The 15,835-nt window shown below is 36.1% G+C and overlaps 1 protein-coding gene across 1 annotated transcript in view; it reads left to right on the forward strand.

The window, feature by feature from the left end:
- The first annotated feature begins 6,204 nt into the window (after nucleotides 1-6,204).
- The window catches only part of LOC129262314 (myosin-11-like), a 33,239-nt gene continuing 23,608 nt past the window's right edge, over nucleotides 6,205-15,835 (forward strand). Inside the window, exons 1-10 of the mRNA XM_054900418.2 lie at nucleotides 6,205-6,389; nucleotides 7,911-8,097; nucleotides 8,528-8,652; nucleotides 9,664-9,886; nucleotides 10,482-10,730; nucleotides 12,690-12,895; nucleotides 13,504-13,635; nucleotides 13,977-14,069; nucleotides 14,642-14,740; nucleotides 15,327-15,587. Of these exons, the coding sequence (XP_054756393.2) occupies nucleotides 7,980-8,097; nucleotides 8,528-8,652; nucleotides 9,664-9,886; nucleotides 10,482-10,730; nucleotides 12,690-12,895; nucleotides 13,504-13,635; nucleotides 13,977-14,069; nucleotides 14,642-14,740; nucleotides 15,327-15,587 (1,506 nt within the window). The 5' untranslated portion in view covers nucleotides 6,205-6,389; nucleotides 7,911-7,979. The remainder of the gene's footprint in view (nucleotides 6,390-7,910; nucleotides 8,098-8,527; nucleotides 8,653-9,663; nucleotides 9,887-10,481; nucleotides 10,731-12,689; nucleotides 12,896-13,503; nucleotides 13,636-13,976; nucleotides 14,070-14,641; nucleotides 14,741-15,326; nucleotides 15,588-15,835) is intronic.

The raw sequence follows: 15,835 nt of genomic DNA on the forward strand, positions 1-15,835 counted from the left end.
TCAATTAACTAAATATATCTTCCGCTTTACTCAATTTACTCAAGTTCAAATTCATTTCCAGAGTACGTACTAAGATGAGTTTACGAGACATATCCTTTTTTTTTAATGAGTCCTGTTTTTTTTTTTTTTTTTACTAAATGTAATGAGACTATTTTTTTATTTTGGGGGAAGGTTAATGAAATTAAAGCCTATCTTTTTAAAACAAAGCGATGTCAAACTTTCGATCTACATGAAGTATATATGACGAACATCAGCGGAATCAGAAGAGGGGAGGGGGCAGAGGGGACGGAGGGGGGGGGGCAACTCGAGTTTTTCCTCCCCCCCCCCCCCCCCATTCCCCCGTTTTAAATAAATATTTGTTTAACTTTTAAGTTGAACAAATAATCAATTATTTAAACAACATGAGGCATTTACTTACAATTAGTGCAGAAATCAATTGATCAGAGGTAAGAATTAGTACACAATCATTCAGAATTAAGCGATCGATCACTCGCTCTGCACTTACAAGTAAAATGGGAAGTTTTCAGAAGTTATAATTAACTCTTAACATGCCACACTAACTGTTTGAAAAACTATAGTAGATTTTCCTTTTGATCTTTTTTAAGATAATATCGAAATATCATTGCTTGGTGTGATTGACTCACTGGCGTAAATCCGGTCCGAGCAGGGGGGGGGGGAATATTGACCTGAAAGTTCAAAATTTGGGGGACACCCCCGCACACAAGTCATATAGGGCTATGCATAAAAAAATATGTATACGGGGTGTACATAATCCTTTAATCTTTCATTTAAATTCCTCTCGATATTTTTTTTTCTCAATGGCTATTAATGTAATGAATATATGTTGTGATAAAACTACTAAAATACAGTTATACTCCTAATGCAAGCGAGCGAGCAAATTATCAGTAGGTGGACCGTGGAAGAAAGAATGTTGCCCCAAAAACCTCTTTCAAGTGGTGTGATTAACACACCACGGGCTATATTCCACTTGAAGTATATACTATCACTTTTTTTTTTCGATGGCTATATTATATTGGATTTGTTGTGACGTAAATTGCTTGATTACAGTTACATGTAGTATCCAAATGCGAGAAAGCAAAGCGAGCGAGCAAATTTTCCAGTTGAAAGACAGTATGATAACCAAATCGTCTTTCAATGGAGTGTATAATTATGGAAGAAATTTCGGCAGTGAGCGTATAGTTACCGAGCCTTAAAAAAGTGGTTTCAGTCGTTTAAAATTACTTACAGTCAGAGGATGATATTATAAGTAACGTAAACTTTAGAAGAATATGAACAAGAAATATATAAAAATTGCTAATAGGGATTAAAATATAGTCGAGTTTTCTTCAATGAAAACTCATTTGCTGACGCCTGACGGGTTACAGGTGAGATGAGAATGAAAACAAATATATATAGGATCATGATTATCGGGAATAAGGGTGCCATATAAAATGATCATAGGCCATCACAGGCCACAATATAAACTTCCCAAATCGTGGAAATATCACAGTGATGCACATGAAAAGGAAACTTTTCTTACAATCTTTAAGATTATATCAGGAGATGATGCAACATTCTAAATTTCGAGCAAAATTCATATTTTAAATATTTATTACATTGTTGTGTTAATTAATTAAAGAAAATTTGATCAATGTCATCAGTAACGCATCGCAGGCCTACAATGAACTTGAAGAACACGGTACTAGACCAAATATTTTTGTACAAAATCCCCTCTTCCTCAAATATACCAGATGATCCCCCGCCCCCTCACGAAAGTGTATTTCAAGGATGTTTTTTTATTCATTGATGATAGTAGCTATAATCATATCTAAAAGTTATTGGAATCACACATTCATAATTGGACTTATTGTAACTTAACTCCCATGATGCAGTGGATAGAACCTTTCCAATATTAAAACTTAAACGTAGAGATTTGTCACGACCGCGCGAGAAATTTTGCACAAAATGACGCCAAGTTCAGTATTTTGACTGCATTTAAAGATGAATCCACACATTAACAGTAGTATTAACCATTGATTAAAAAAACATTGTTTTTTTATCTTGAAAAGTGGGGGGGGGGGGGGGGGGCCGGGGGGGGGGGTGACTGTACATGCCACCCCCCCCCCTCCGAAAAGTGTGGGGGATGACTGGAAATTGTTCCACAGACACCGGCGGCGGAAGCCAACAATTTTAGGGGGGACGCAGGAAACAAAATTGACAAGCAAAAAAAAAAAAGGTTATCAACCAAAATTTCAGGGAGGGACTACCTTAATTTTTTGACAAGCAAAAAAAAAAAAAAAAAAAAAAAAAAAGTCATCCAAAAAAAATTAGGGGGGGGGACACGTCCCCCCGCCCCCCCCGCTTCCGCCGCCTATGTCCACAGACACAATACAAGCATGTTGTTTTGCAAAGCCTGTATTGCTGGCATAAAAAAAAGAGTATTACGAATGTAGGGCTATAGATAATACAATTGGCACAAAACGTGTCCGTGGCACATTAAGTCCTCCCCGTGAATTTTAACAATGCTTTATTCCCACGAAATTATTTTGTTTTTAAATGCACTATAAAAACGACTTGTGTAAAATGGAGTATAGGCCTATTTAATATTGTAACTCGTATGATAGGGGGAAGAGGAGGAAGAAAAGTACATGAAACGAAGGGAGGGGGGGGGGTTAAGTGGGGAAGTGGAAAACTTTTAGGTCATAAATATTTTGCTTGAAAGGATAACATGGCGGGGGCTTAAAATATCCCGTTTTCATATGCACAAATTTTTCTACTCGTACGTGATTCCAATTTGTATTATTTTATTTCAATGAGATACGTACCCTCAGGCTGTTCATGATTACAAAAAAAGGTACTGAAAAAAAAATTAAGCGCTCACATTATTTTGATTGTTGAGATAATATCATCGATAATCACCGAAAGGTTCAGCTTGCGCTTCGTGCTCAAAACGTAGAGAGATCCACACCCTCTTCACAATATCTCTATGATCTAGGCCTACAAATATTAAAACAGTACTTTAAAAGTTCCATGTCGCCCGGGTATGTCAAGAATTTCAGCTCGTGATTTGCACTCGCATTAATTAAGATACATCTTGTTCTTTATTTAATGTGCTTAAACTGTCAAGTTTTCGCGCTCGCAATAAACTGTTAATTAGCTAGATTCCCACCCTGAGTGTTATTTCAATAAAGTGTTTAGCCTGCCCAAGTTTTAGGTCTAGACTATTAAAAAAAAAATCGGCTCGGGCTTCGCGCCCACATCAATAGTGAAGATAAATACCCATCCTGTTCGTGGTCATTACAAAAGAGTCCTCAGACGACAAGTCGGAATATGAAAAAAAATCAGCTCGTATTATCATGTAATTGGTGAGATCTGTATCCTATTCATGATTCACAGCAAACAATCCTATAACATTTAGTGCCTTTTCAGCAATAAATTAATAGGCCTATTCAAAAATTTCATCTCGCGCATCGCGCTCTCGGCATGACTTTTTTAGGCCTTTATAAGTACCAGTATTGTTTGTAAGAATAAAGCTTAGAACTGCCCCCTCAATAACAAAAATCATCATTCAGCGGCCGATCGGGAAAAAGATGTATATTGGCTTATATCGATCCGCCCCTGCCAGCGGCGTAACAGGGGTTGGTGGCCAGGAGGGGCAAGAGCCAAAAAATTCCCTGTCATATCATGGTATGAACAGGCGTAATGGTGTAATGAGGCGACTATCTTGAGAAGGACAGATATTGCGTATCGGGCAGAATTAACTTTTTAAAAAAAGTTGCGAGCGAGCGAAGCGAGCGAGCAAAAACTTTGACCTCTTTTATACCAAAATCAATTTTTGTGATAGATTTTGACATGATATCCAGATAATAATATATTTCACTCTTCTCTCTTTAGATTCCCTTTTTTGTGGTCTGTACGCCACTGTGAACAGGATTCTTTGCGGCAGTAGCGTGAACAATTAAAAAAAAAAACGAGGGGCACTGTATAGCACATGTGCTAAAAGGGTGCTTTATATAAGTCCCGAGCGAGCGAAGCGAGCGAGAAAAAATCACCTTTTCATGAGAATCTAACTTTGAGCCATTTTTTTACATTATATTCAGTAAATAAAATCATATTCTACACTTTTGCTTTGCTTATCTTTCCTCCTTTTTTTATTTTTGTTCTTGTTTGTAGAACTTTTTGGGGCCATGACTCAACCCTTCCATACGCAGTGCTGTGCGGTTGGGGTCCGGGGCGGAGCCCCCGGAACTTCTTGATATCAAAGCCATTTAAACCTCGCAGATTGCCGCTATTCTAATCAAATCGCGGGCATATACAGAATATAGCTTTTACACAACACATTTATTCAACCCAGTTACGTAATGAACCAAATATTTTGAGGGGGCAAAACATAGCAATGTGGGAAAAATTAGTAAAAAGTTGCCAGCGTGCAAAGCGAGCTGGAAAAAAATGCCTATTGAAATTAAATTCTAATTATGTAATAGATTTTTCCATTATATTCAGCAAATAACACATTTCATTGTTTCCATTAATTTCATTATACGTTGTCTCCTATTATTTCTTTTATTTCCTCTTGGGTGTGGAACCAAGACCCCCCCCCCCCTCCCCAGCGCCTGTATGTCAGTGATTGAACGGAAGAACCCCTACTACTCTTTCCGCTCTTTAATTTCAATCATCGGCAGCCCGGTCGTGTTATTATTTTGTTTTTCTTGTCCCTTATCTATGTTTTCCAATTAAGCTTTTGACTAATTACATTCTACTTTCGTTTCCCGCTATTATTTGCCATTTTGTCATCTTTCAATTTATTTCCCACCGTGCTATTGCATTACATAGGCCTATTTCGGAATGATTTGTTCTTTCTCAAATGTTGTTCTTTCGTACATTTTCCGCTTTCCTTCCTTTTCCATTAAAAAAAAAGTTTTTTCTTCGTTTTCTTTTCACTTTCCCATTCCCTTTCCTTTTCCTCCTTTCCTTTCCCCTTTCCTTCCCCTTTCCCTTTCTTTTTCCCACCTTTTTTTCTTTTTCCCGTTTTTCTTTTATTTTCCCGGTGAAATCCGCCAGGGGGGGCAACTTGCCCCCCTGCCCCCGGCCGCCTGTTACGCCACTGGCCCCTGCGCCCCCTAATTTTTATGCTTTCACAGCCAATGGAATTTAGTAAAAAGGCGCACAAAGTTAGCAGGTCAAGCCGGGATGACTATGGTTTGGAAAACCCGTACAAGTTTGTACAATACAATAGCTTCAAGATATAAAAACATCAATTTAAAAGCAAAATAATAACAAAACCACTAAAGGACATAGATTCCATTACATAATTTTATGTAACAACTAATAAATAAACAATTAAGAACATGATATAAGAGCAAAACGATAGAACAGACATAAGATAACAATGGTGTTGGGTAAGTCCAACAGCTAGTCTGTAAAAAGTTCTTTATTTACTAAAATTATTGGAATCCCATTTGAAATTAAATATAACAATTGTATACCTTCACTCATTTTTTATTGATTGAGGTATCGTCACAAGAGCCAGCTAGGGTTTTCAATTAGGGGATTCGATCCAGTTCTCTCGATCCTTTTCACTTCTTCTTTTCCTGCCCTATTCGTTATAGTGCTTGCTGTTGAAGATTTTAGGGGGTACTCCCCCCCCCCCCGGGCTACGGGCTTGAGAGTAGATCCATATTGAACTTTTTGGACATGTGATTTTCTTTTTGAAATTGGCCGCCAAATCGCAATACTTTTTAAAAAATATTTTATTGCTCGCTCATCATGATCGACAGAATCAATATAAGTTATAGATATCTAGTCAGAATATGAAGAGACTCTAGCAGCAAAGATTTTTAATGATTGGCCATGATCTCTCACTGCCTATTTTATATTCATGTTAAAACGTCGCTCATTTCGGTTTCATTTTTCCTGGGTTGCACTATACCTGTTTAAAGAATTTTGTATGGGTATAGGCCTACTGTCTACAGGCCTATTTGTCGGAATAAATAAATTTTATTGTAAGGATGCTCATTAATTCTAGCAATGGTGCGTTGCATGTATTTTCTGTAATACACCTGTATGCTCATGTTGTTGATAATGAATTCCTCGATCTAAAGATGTAAAAGAACAAAAACAACAACAACAACTACCATTAATTATACCCAGCAAACAGAATGCGGATGATGAGAGCCCACCTCATTAACATAATAAATGGCCTATGACGTCATGCTGTAAATAATGACAGCTTTGCCAAGCAACTGGAGCCGCTGGACCAAAAATGGTGGATTGCTTCCGGGAGAAATGCGATCATGTTTTTGACTTCATGCATGGTATCTTCATGATTCAACTAAAAATATATGTTAGTAAGCTCAATCTTGTATTATGGATCCAGGCTATGTAACACAGTAAGTTTGCTTTTACCCTTATTTTTTGGAAATTCCGATACTACTGTGCGTTGATTTGCCCATGCACCTGTTGCTGTTAAACTCCGCTGTGCGCTATAGCGCCTGGGCCCTGGCATAGTCAATTAATGAGCCGTCGGTGTCCCTGTGCTGTGGCCTGTGCTGACCCCATTCAACGATCAAGTTTTGTGGTGGTGGTACTGGTAGAGATCGATGCATGGTGGTGGTGTAATGGTGTTAATAAATGTATTAACTTCTTTGCAAGTGAGTGTCGGTGTATAGAGTCCTCATGGAGTGATGTACTTGAGAGTGAGAGTGGCTGTTGTTGATCTGTAAATTTTGGGAATAGAACCTTGGCTTGACTCGTCTTACACAAATTTGGCTTATTATGCCTTATGGCCTAACACTAACTAGGGCTAAGTTAAAATGAACCAGAGGCAGAGCCAGAGCAGAGGATCAAGATTTAGAACTGGTCCATTAAGCCAAATTTGTGTCGGACCAAATCACCAATAAGTTTCTTCATGATTTTATTGTTGAAATTCACATGTCCATTCTATTCCATTCTTTGTTTTTAAATTTGGCAAGAGGATCTAAGTCATGATTAAGTCATGATTGACTATTTTTGCCACACACTGCCTGGTCTTTTGTTATGTAGATCAGGCTCCAGCCTCCGCACTATTTTTTTTCGGTGGTGGCCCTTTCAAGCAACCAAAAACAATAGGGACTAGGTTTATAATTGGTGGCCGCTGTAGAAAACAATAAAAAATGAAATATACATGTAGACAGCTTAAACATAATGTTAGTTTCAGTTTGTGTATGAACCTTGTTGACAATGCATAAAACTGGTTTTGATTGGAAAACAATAATGAAAGACAAAAGTGAATTAAAAAAAAAAGGAGGTATTAAAATTTACAATATTTTTGGCATTGCCCTTTGTCAAGGAATGAAAAAAGTTATTGAGTATCAAGATAAAAATGAAAAGCAAAAAATCGTCATACCGTATAGCAATATGCCCCAAAAATACATCAGAAAGAAATAAAAAAAAGTAAAGAAATTATTGATTATACAGAAAAACAAGACGGGGAAAAATAAAAATAATTTATAACAGAAAAAAATGAAAAAAGGTAAAGGAATTATTGATTCTACAGAAAAAGAGGGGGAAAAAGAAAAGAATAAGAAAAAAGAAATATCTTGTGATATCCAACAGATGTACATTTATAATTCATGCAAATTTGAGGATAACTACATGTGTGCATCATTTAGGCCTATGGTTTAGAATCTATAGTCATTTCATCTCATTTTATTTTATTTGTCTTAGTCTCCTCCTCCCCTATTTCTTCTTCTTCAATATGAATATGACTTAGTTGTGGGCATTGTTATTCACACTTTCTACAAAATTACATGTACTTGCAGTTGCAGTCAAATAAGAAAACTTAATGTTTGAAATAAGTTTGCTCCATGTATTCATTGACAGTATTATTCCACATTTTTCTGCATTATGATCTCCTTTTTTAAATTTTGCAGAACTTATGATATTTGAGAGAAGGTAGAAAAAACCCACCTCATTCTGAGCTAGGAGACCATACCATCGCCATGGCTACTGCCGCTCAGAGATCAGCCAATAAGAAAAAGAAGGCTGTTCCTCGAGTAGCGCCAACACTAGACCCAAAAGCAGAGATAGAGAGACCCCCGTCGGTAGCATCACACAACTGTAAGTCAATGTGCCTACTTCTATTATCTATTCCAAATGTCATTGAAAAAAAAAATGATTAACCATTTTCTCGTCCTAAATTTCCAATTAATTTGAACATATACCATATTACCTATTGTAGAGCACAGTTTGATCCAGGAATTAAAGATCAGCTTGGTGTATACCCAATACACATTTGAACTAGGAGAAGACCTGTTGCTTTTTATTTGAGTTGGCATTTCAAACCAAACTTTTTCATTGTTTCATGTATGTAGGAGCTATTCTTTGTAAGTTAATTACTCGCAACCAAAAATAATGTGAATACAACAAGATATATACAGTGTATGAACATCTTTGAAATCATAATCTAAGGGTTTATAAAAGTTTGTTGATTATTAATGCAGGGCTCCCAAATATTACATGTGTATTTTTATCTTCTTTTATTTTGTAGCATGGTTAGCAGGAAACATTGACAGTGAAGAGGTTGACAGAGTATCAACCCCAGTACAACACCTTACACCTGTATCAGGAAGCCTTACATCAGTCAGAGAATTTGAAAATGATGGCCAGGCAAATGTGAGTGTATTTATCTATTGTCATTTTGTAGAAATAAAATGGTGATATAGCTCCTATTTGAATGATTGGCTTAAATGTATTTGCCATGATCAGTCGTTAATTTTGTTCATTTTTAGCTAAACACGCAAAGTTACTAATGACTGGTACTTACATACATGTATGACTAGTTTTATTACCTGTCATGGTTTTGAGATGAGGACGGTTTATTGAATATTAAAGGGGAATCCAACCCAAATAAAAACTTGTTTTTATAAGAAAAAGAAAAATCAGACAAGTTGATAGGTGAAAGTTTGAACGATATTGGACAAACAACAAGAAAGTTATGAATTTTTAAAAGTTGTAAATATTGATAATCACTATACCCATGGAGACTTCAAATTGGCCGCATATGGGATGTCATAGTGATGTAAGGCAAGGACTACTCTTCCATGTACTCCAATACATATTATTGCTAAAATGTCATTTTTTCAAAAGGTTTTATTTCAAGTTATATTTTTCTTACATGAGGACATAAAACAATATACTACCTGGATTATATTTAGATTACTGCCCCAGGGGAATGGGTACTTAGGAGAAAACCACAAATCCCTGATAATAAAGTACATGGCCTATGGGAAAGTTGTCCTTGCCCCTTGTCATAATTTACTTACCCAGTTGCCAATTTGAAATCTACATACTATTAGCGATCTCAATTTTAAAGCAGCTATAACTTTCTTATTGCTTCTCCGATTTCTTTCAAACTTTCACCATTCTGTTTAAATTATTTTTCTCCTTCCCAACACAATATTTTATGGCCAAGGCTGGATTCCCCTTTAAGGATCCACATCACTCTCTTTTAAACATAATATAAATCTTTTTTGCTCGGATGGCATTTTATTTTGTGGCTACCCTGATACATGATTTGAAATTGATAAATTTTCAAAAAGGTCTTATAAATCAAATCTTCTTGCAAAATATGGCTTAAAGCATAATGTGTATATTTTCAATAATTTCTCCTCTCTTTTGTCACAGGAAAATCGTCCAGTTTCACCGAGGGCCACTATTCCAGGAAGTAGGCCACTCTCACCGCGGTCCCCCAGCCCTGGGAACCTATTGGATAGGCCCACAACACCAAGCAGTGGAAGATTAAGTCCTCTGGATGGCATTATGGGTAAAAAGAAGTCAAAGGTCATGCCCACAGAGGAGGAACTGCCAAACGCTGATTTGATACGTCATACTCCAGAGCCTATGGAAGGTTTGTTAGCAATTAATTTTTTTTAGTTAATTTGCTTTCAAGGAAAGGAGTTATTTGTTAACTAAAATTGAAAGATTATATACTGACACACTTTAAACCACCAAGCAATTAAAGCAGATCATAAAAAAGAGTGACGTCATTTCAGCATTTTGAATATCGTATTTAAGCATTTTTTATATCGTATCTCAGCAGAGCAGGCTGAAAAAACGTTGACAAACCAAACTTGGTGGGAATTGGTCCATTGGGCTTAATATGTGGTCAAATGAATACATAATAGGCCCCATTGATTCAGTGAAGTTATGTATTAAGAAAATTGATTGATTCTAACAAGTTATGCATGAATATGATTTGGAAACTTACTATCTGCTCTTCAAAATTTTATTAAGAACTGCAAAAAAATTAGGGTGAAACTGAAAAAGCAGTTCTATCTGAGGTTACAGCATATGGTCCCCGGCAATTTTTTTTCAGAAGGTCGAGTCAATTTTCAAGTACAATTGCTCTAATGATTCAATTATATGATTGGGGCAATAACAGAAAAGACAAGACAATTTTTTTTCATTTCGATGCAATATTATGAATCTTAACAATTAAACAGCATGGAGTGATCAAAGCATGGCTGACCTCAACGATGATACAGGACGTCATCGTCCCAAAACTGCAAAGAATACCCGAACCAACTCTAGGACACGCACCCCTGGTGAGGGAGGACACTCTGGGAGTGTTCCCAGCATGCACTCTGTCATCAGCGTCAAGGAAGCATCAGAGGACCACAGGATGAACGGTGTCACGGAAGGTCATAGGTCACTTGCTCTTATGCCTTCGACGAGTGCAAGACATGAAGAAGGTGATTGCCTGTTATACTTTTGGTGGTTTAGCTGGAAGCAATGTGGATTTTAGCCAGATGCAAATGGTTGTGAATGCGGTAGGAAAATGTATATAAATTCTAGGGTCTGCATGTAGTTATCTTTCCAATGGAAAGCTGAACAGAAATACACTTAGACAGTAGATATAATTTTCATGTAAGGGGATGTAGTACATGTACTGGTATTGCAGAAATAAATAACTTAATATCTGTAACAATGAGCCTTCTGTCCCAATGTTTATAAAAATAGAACTGTATACATATTATCTGTACTGGTGACACAACATTTTGCTCCAGTGACAATTGCTGCGGGCTTTATTTTGTCTAAAATATAGGGTTAGGGTTGCATCAGCATGTTATGTTAGCTTAGGATAGGGTTTAGTGTTAAATCCAGTCCTGGTATTCTGAAAATTGTCTTAACTTTTCTTGTAAGTCAGCAAGATAACAGCGCGCTAAAATTCTCTTAAATTGGTATTCTGAAAATTGTCTTATCTCTGTAAGGACGTCCCCTATTTTATCTCTGACATGCCCAATATTCTGTCATCAACCAATCATTAAGCTTGTTATATGCTTAGGTCAACCAATAGAAGCGTCTCTTCTGAAAAATAATGAAGCGCATTGTTGATATGAGGCGTAATTTCCTTGCGACCCCGATGCTTATGCTTGTGCGCTTCTGTGCTAAAAATACACGTGGCTCTTCTCAAAGATATATTTTCTCTGAAAAGATTCATCGTCTCGAACACCAATTTTTAATTGCTGAAAAATCTACCAATCCGTCGTTATAATGTCTTTGGAATGTCTCCTTTTGTAAAACATGATGTTCTTGAGGGATGCAGCAAGAAATAATTATTGCAGACGGACAAATATCGCATGCAACAATAAGTTACAATAGCCCCCACCTCTTGTAAATTTTATTGTATTTTCCAAGGAAGTTAAGAGAACGCAAAGATAAGAGAATTTTCAGAATACCTTGTAACTTGATATTTTATCTTGCGCACAGACATAATATGCGCCGATTATATATTTACGCATCATTATATCTCTGACATCATACGCGCTCAGTGAAAGTTACAAGAAAAGTTAAGACAATTTTCGGAATACGGATTTTATTGTAACTCTAAACATACAAGAATATTTCTCTTAAGACAATTTTCAGAATACGGCCCCAGGGTTGAAGTTGGTCATGCCATTAAAGGACAAGTCCACCCCGAAAAAAAGTTGATTTGAATAAAAAGAACAAAATCAAACAAACGTAACACTGAAAATTTCATTAAAATCGGATGTAAAATAAGAAAGTTATGACATTTTAAAGTTTCGCTTAATTTCACAAAACAGTTATATGCACATCCTGGTCGGTATGCAAATGAGGAGACTGATGACGTCACTCACTCACTATTTCTTTTGTATTTTATTATATGAAATATGAAATATTCTAATTTTCCAATCATTGTCAAGTGAAACAACGATTAATTCCTCCCTGAACATGTGGAATTTGCATTATTTAATCATATATGGTTCAGTCAAGTTGGTCCTTATTGTCAAATCTATAAAAAATGAAATATTGTATAATTCAAACAATAAAAAACAAAAGAAATAGTGAGTGATGGACATCATCGACTGAGTCACCTAGTTGTGCATATCACTGTTTTGTGAAAAATAAGCGAAACTTTAAAATGACATAACTTTCTTATTTTACATCCGATTTTGATGAAATTTTCAGCACTATGCTAGTTTGATTTTTCTTTATTTATTCAAGTCAGCATTTTCCTGGGTTGGACTTGACCTTTAATGTGTGGAATTTGCAGCAGAGCAATTGTCGCCGGAGCAAATGTCATGGAACCATCTGTACTTGATTTCAAAATAAATTTGAAAAGTATTTTTTTGAAAATATAGCTATATCTCTACATGTTTTTAAATTACCCTTTCCTTTTCTCTTCGCAGACAACCGTAGCCTTGTATCCACGACGTCCCGTTCCCGTATGACCCTTCCTCAGATGGAACATGAGCAGCAAGCTTACGTCCCATTTATCTACGCAAGGGACTGCATCGCGAGGGTGATGGAAGATATGAAGAAGATGAAGGGGAATCACATCCGCATAGTTCATGAAATTCAGGACAACTACAGACAGATTGAAGATCAAACACAGGTATGTTCAATTCAAATTCAGTCCCATTTATGTCCATAATGAATAAGTCGACAGCAAAATCTTGCAAAACAGTCCCCCAAAGCAATGAAATCAATTAATAAACATCCTTGTGCATACAATAAGTAATGGGTAAAGAAGGTACTGAGCATTTACAAAATTACTACATGTATATCAAAAGCAATTGATGTAGTGTATACAGATTCATTTTCCTTTGTCCAAAGTGTAGATGGACCGACTGAACAGTTTGCGACAACTTCTTGAATTCTTCAAGGTGGCACCTTGGCACTGTATCTATTTGTAATTGTTTCTTACATATAAGATATACATTGGATTCATTGAATTCTGTAAGAACATAAGGAATGGACATCAAACCTATGTTGGGATTCGAAAAAAAAAACCTTTGTTTATAAGACGAGAGTCAGAACAGCTAAACCATGATGCTTTCACATGCTCTTCCCATGTTGCAGCTCATTTATTTTAATCCTGTTTCATTCTTTCATGTCCTGTCAACCCTAAGCTAATGTCTGCATCTGTCGGAGTACATATTGGGAATGTATGGCATAGTCTCATTACTATTTAAGTATATTTTATTGTACTTTTTATGTTAGGATCAATTCAATGTGTTTGTCATCAATCTGAGATCACAGTACAAAGAAAAGGTTGTGACCTTTAGGCAGGTGATCGAAGTGCACCGGAAGGAACTCGACAGTCACAAATCATACTGGGAACAAACTCTGATGGTAAGATCGGATTGGTTCATTAAAAGGGGTACTCCGGGCTGATCATATTCTTCACAGCCTGGAGTACCCCTTTGATATATTTCCTATTAAGAATCACATTGTAACAATGTATAGATACATGTATATACAACATATAGACAAATTTAAATCTTATCGTAAATATTTTTAAAAAGTCTTTCACATACATTTGTTAATCAATAAAGGGAAAGGGAAGTAATTTGTTTCTCCAGATATCTTGACAAACTATACAAACTATTTTCTATGAAGATGGTTAATACTAAATTTGGTAAATGAGCATGAAGATGGTAATGATATTAATATCCTGTTTTAATTGTTTTCAGAGTTTGAGTCAACGAAACAGAGAATTAATGAAAGAGAAGAAGAGATTGCTTATAATTAACAAGGTTGAGATCGAAAGACTGGAAAAAGAAAAGGTAAGATTACTGTGAAAATAATGTTATATAAAATTGTAATGAGGAATTTGGAGTTCGAAGTGTACAATAAGATTACCAGCAAAGTACTGTCAAAGAATATACAAAAATAACATGATAGTGTAATTCAAGGAAGGGATAATTAAATTATGTACAATGAGACATAAAAGAGTATGTAGAGAATTATGATGAGGAGTACAAAGAATTACAATACAGAATTGCAATTCAAAGAATGACACCAAGCATTGCAATGAGGAATGTACATTACAATCCAAAGAATGTACAGTAAGAATAATGAAAGTATTTAAGAATGCACAATTTTGAAAAGAAAATTGCACCAAAAATCTCACAAAATAAATTATGTACAAATAAAAACAGATAAAATATGAAAAACAAGAAATGAATACAAAATGAAGAATGCACAATTAGAAACTGAATATGGAGAAATTATTTCACCAGATGTTGCTGTCGTGATGAGAAAGGTTCTTCCAAAATAGCTAAGAATTTTGAATTTCAGAGTCATTGTTTTCCAGATTTGTGAAAAATGAAGTTTCTTGTTTAACGTTATTTTGCAGGAAGAATTAAGAAGTTCCTTGACTCATCAAACAGATAAAGAACACCAACAGGTCACTGCCACCAAGAAGGAATTAGAGGAATCAAATGAAGAAAAGAAGGCAAGAAATCCCTCAAATCTATTTGTTTATTTTTGTATGTATTTTATATTTAAGTGAATTTCAAGATCAAGTCTCCTAACAATAGAGTCTGACAATTGATTGAAGGACTGATTTCTATGATTGATTGCATTGCATTGCTCCATGATCAACGGTAAAGCTTGATGTTACGTGGCCCAGGAGAGCGTTTCATGAAACAAAGAGTGTCTTTCACTGACTGTTGTTATAAAACGAGCAATCAGAAGCAGATCGACTTTCAACCTGTCAACATTTTTTGTATTTCATGAAATAAAAGTACACATATCATTCTATAAAAAAATCATGCTTTATTTCACTAACAGTTTATGGAACAGCTTTCTCAGAGTAAGTTGAAAATGTAGAGTAACAAACCATTTGTATACAAAAATTTGTATGCAAAAATGGATATTCAATTTAATGGGTTGTTAAAAATATTATCCCCCCCTTCCCCAAAAAAAATTCTGTGCCATTCCTGAATAAAAGGAAACACTGAGCTAATCATTATGTTCTTTGAATGGTAATGAAGGATGTAGGTTTTTAATGTAAATTTTCTTGATGTCCGATCCAATAGATCATCCAAGATGAACTTCAGAGTGAGAAGGAGGAGGTGAAGCGGCTTCGTGCAGAACTTGAGGCATTGAAGTCCTCCTCGGGAGATATGGTGGTACCAGTCGTTGCAGGAGTCGAGAGGTCCTCATCGAGGTCCTCATCAAGGGTGGATGTTGCTCCCGTTCCAGTGGTCATCGGTGGAGGCGGTCTCGGGGAAGAGGAGAGGCAGCGACTTCAAGATGAGAAGGCAGAGATGCAAGAGAAATACATTGAATCACAGAAGGTGAGTGGTGAATCAAGTCTGTCTATATTATTATTTTTTATTTTTTATGAACACATCTACATGTAGGCTACAATTTATCTGAAGGTATTTTCTTTAAGGCAATGTACAGGTAGGATAAAAGAGCAGTGCTCAGGAAAGCCATGCTCGTGGTGACCTGAAGGCTGAAATTGAATCTTGGCTTTTGAAGATAAATCTTACTGACCATAGTCCCCAGATGTTGCTTTTCTATGTGCGTATAATATGTGGCT

The sequence above is a fragment of the Lytechinus pictus genome, chromosome 5 (genome assembly GCF_037042905.1).
Source record: "Lytechinus pictus isolate F3 Inbred chromosome 5, Lp3.0, whole genome shotgun sequence".
In the NCBI taxonomy this organism is placed as follows: Eukaryota; Metazoa; Echinodermata; class Echinoidea; order Temnopleuroida; family Toxopneustidae; genus Lytechinus; species Lytechinus pictus.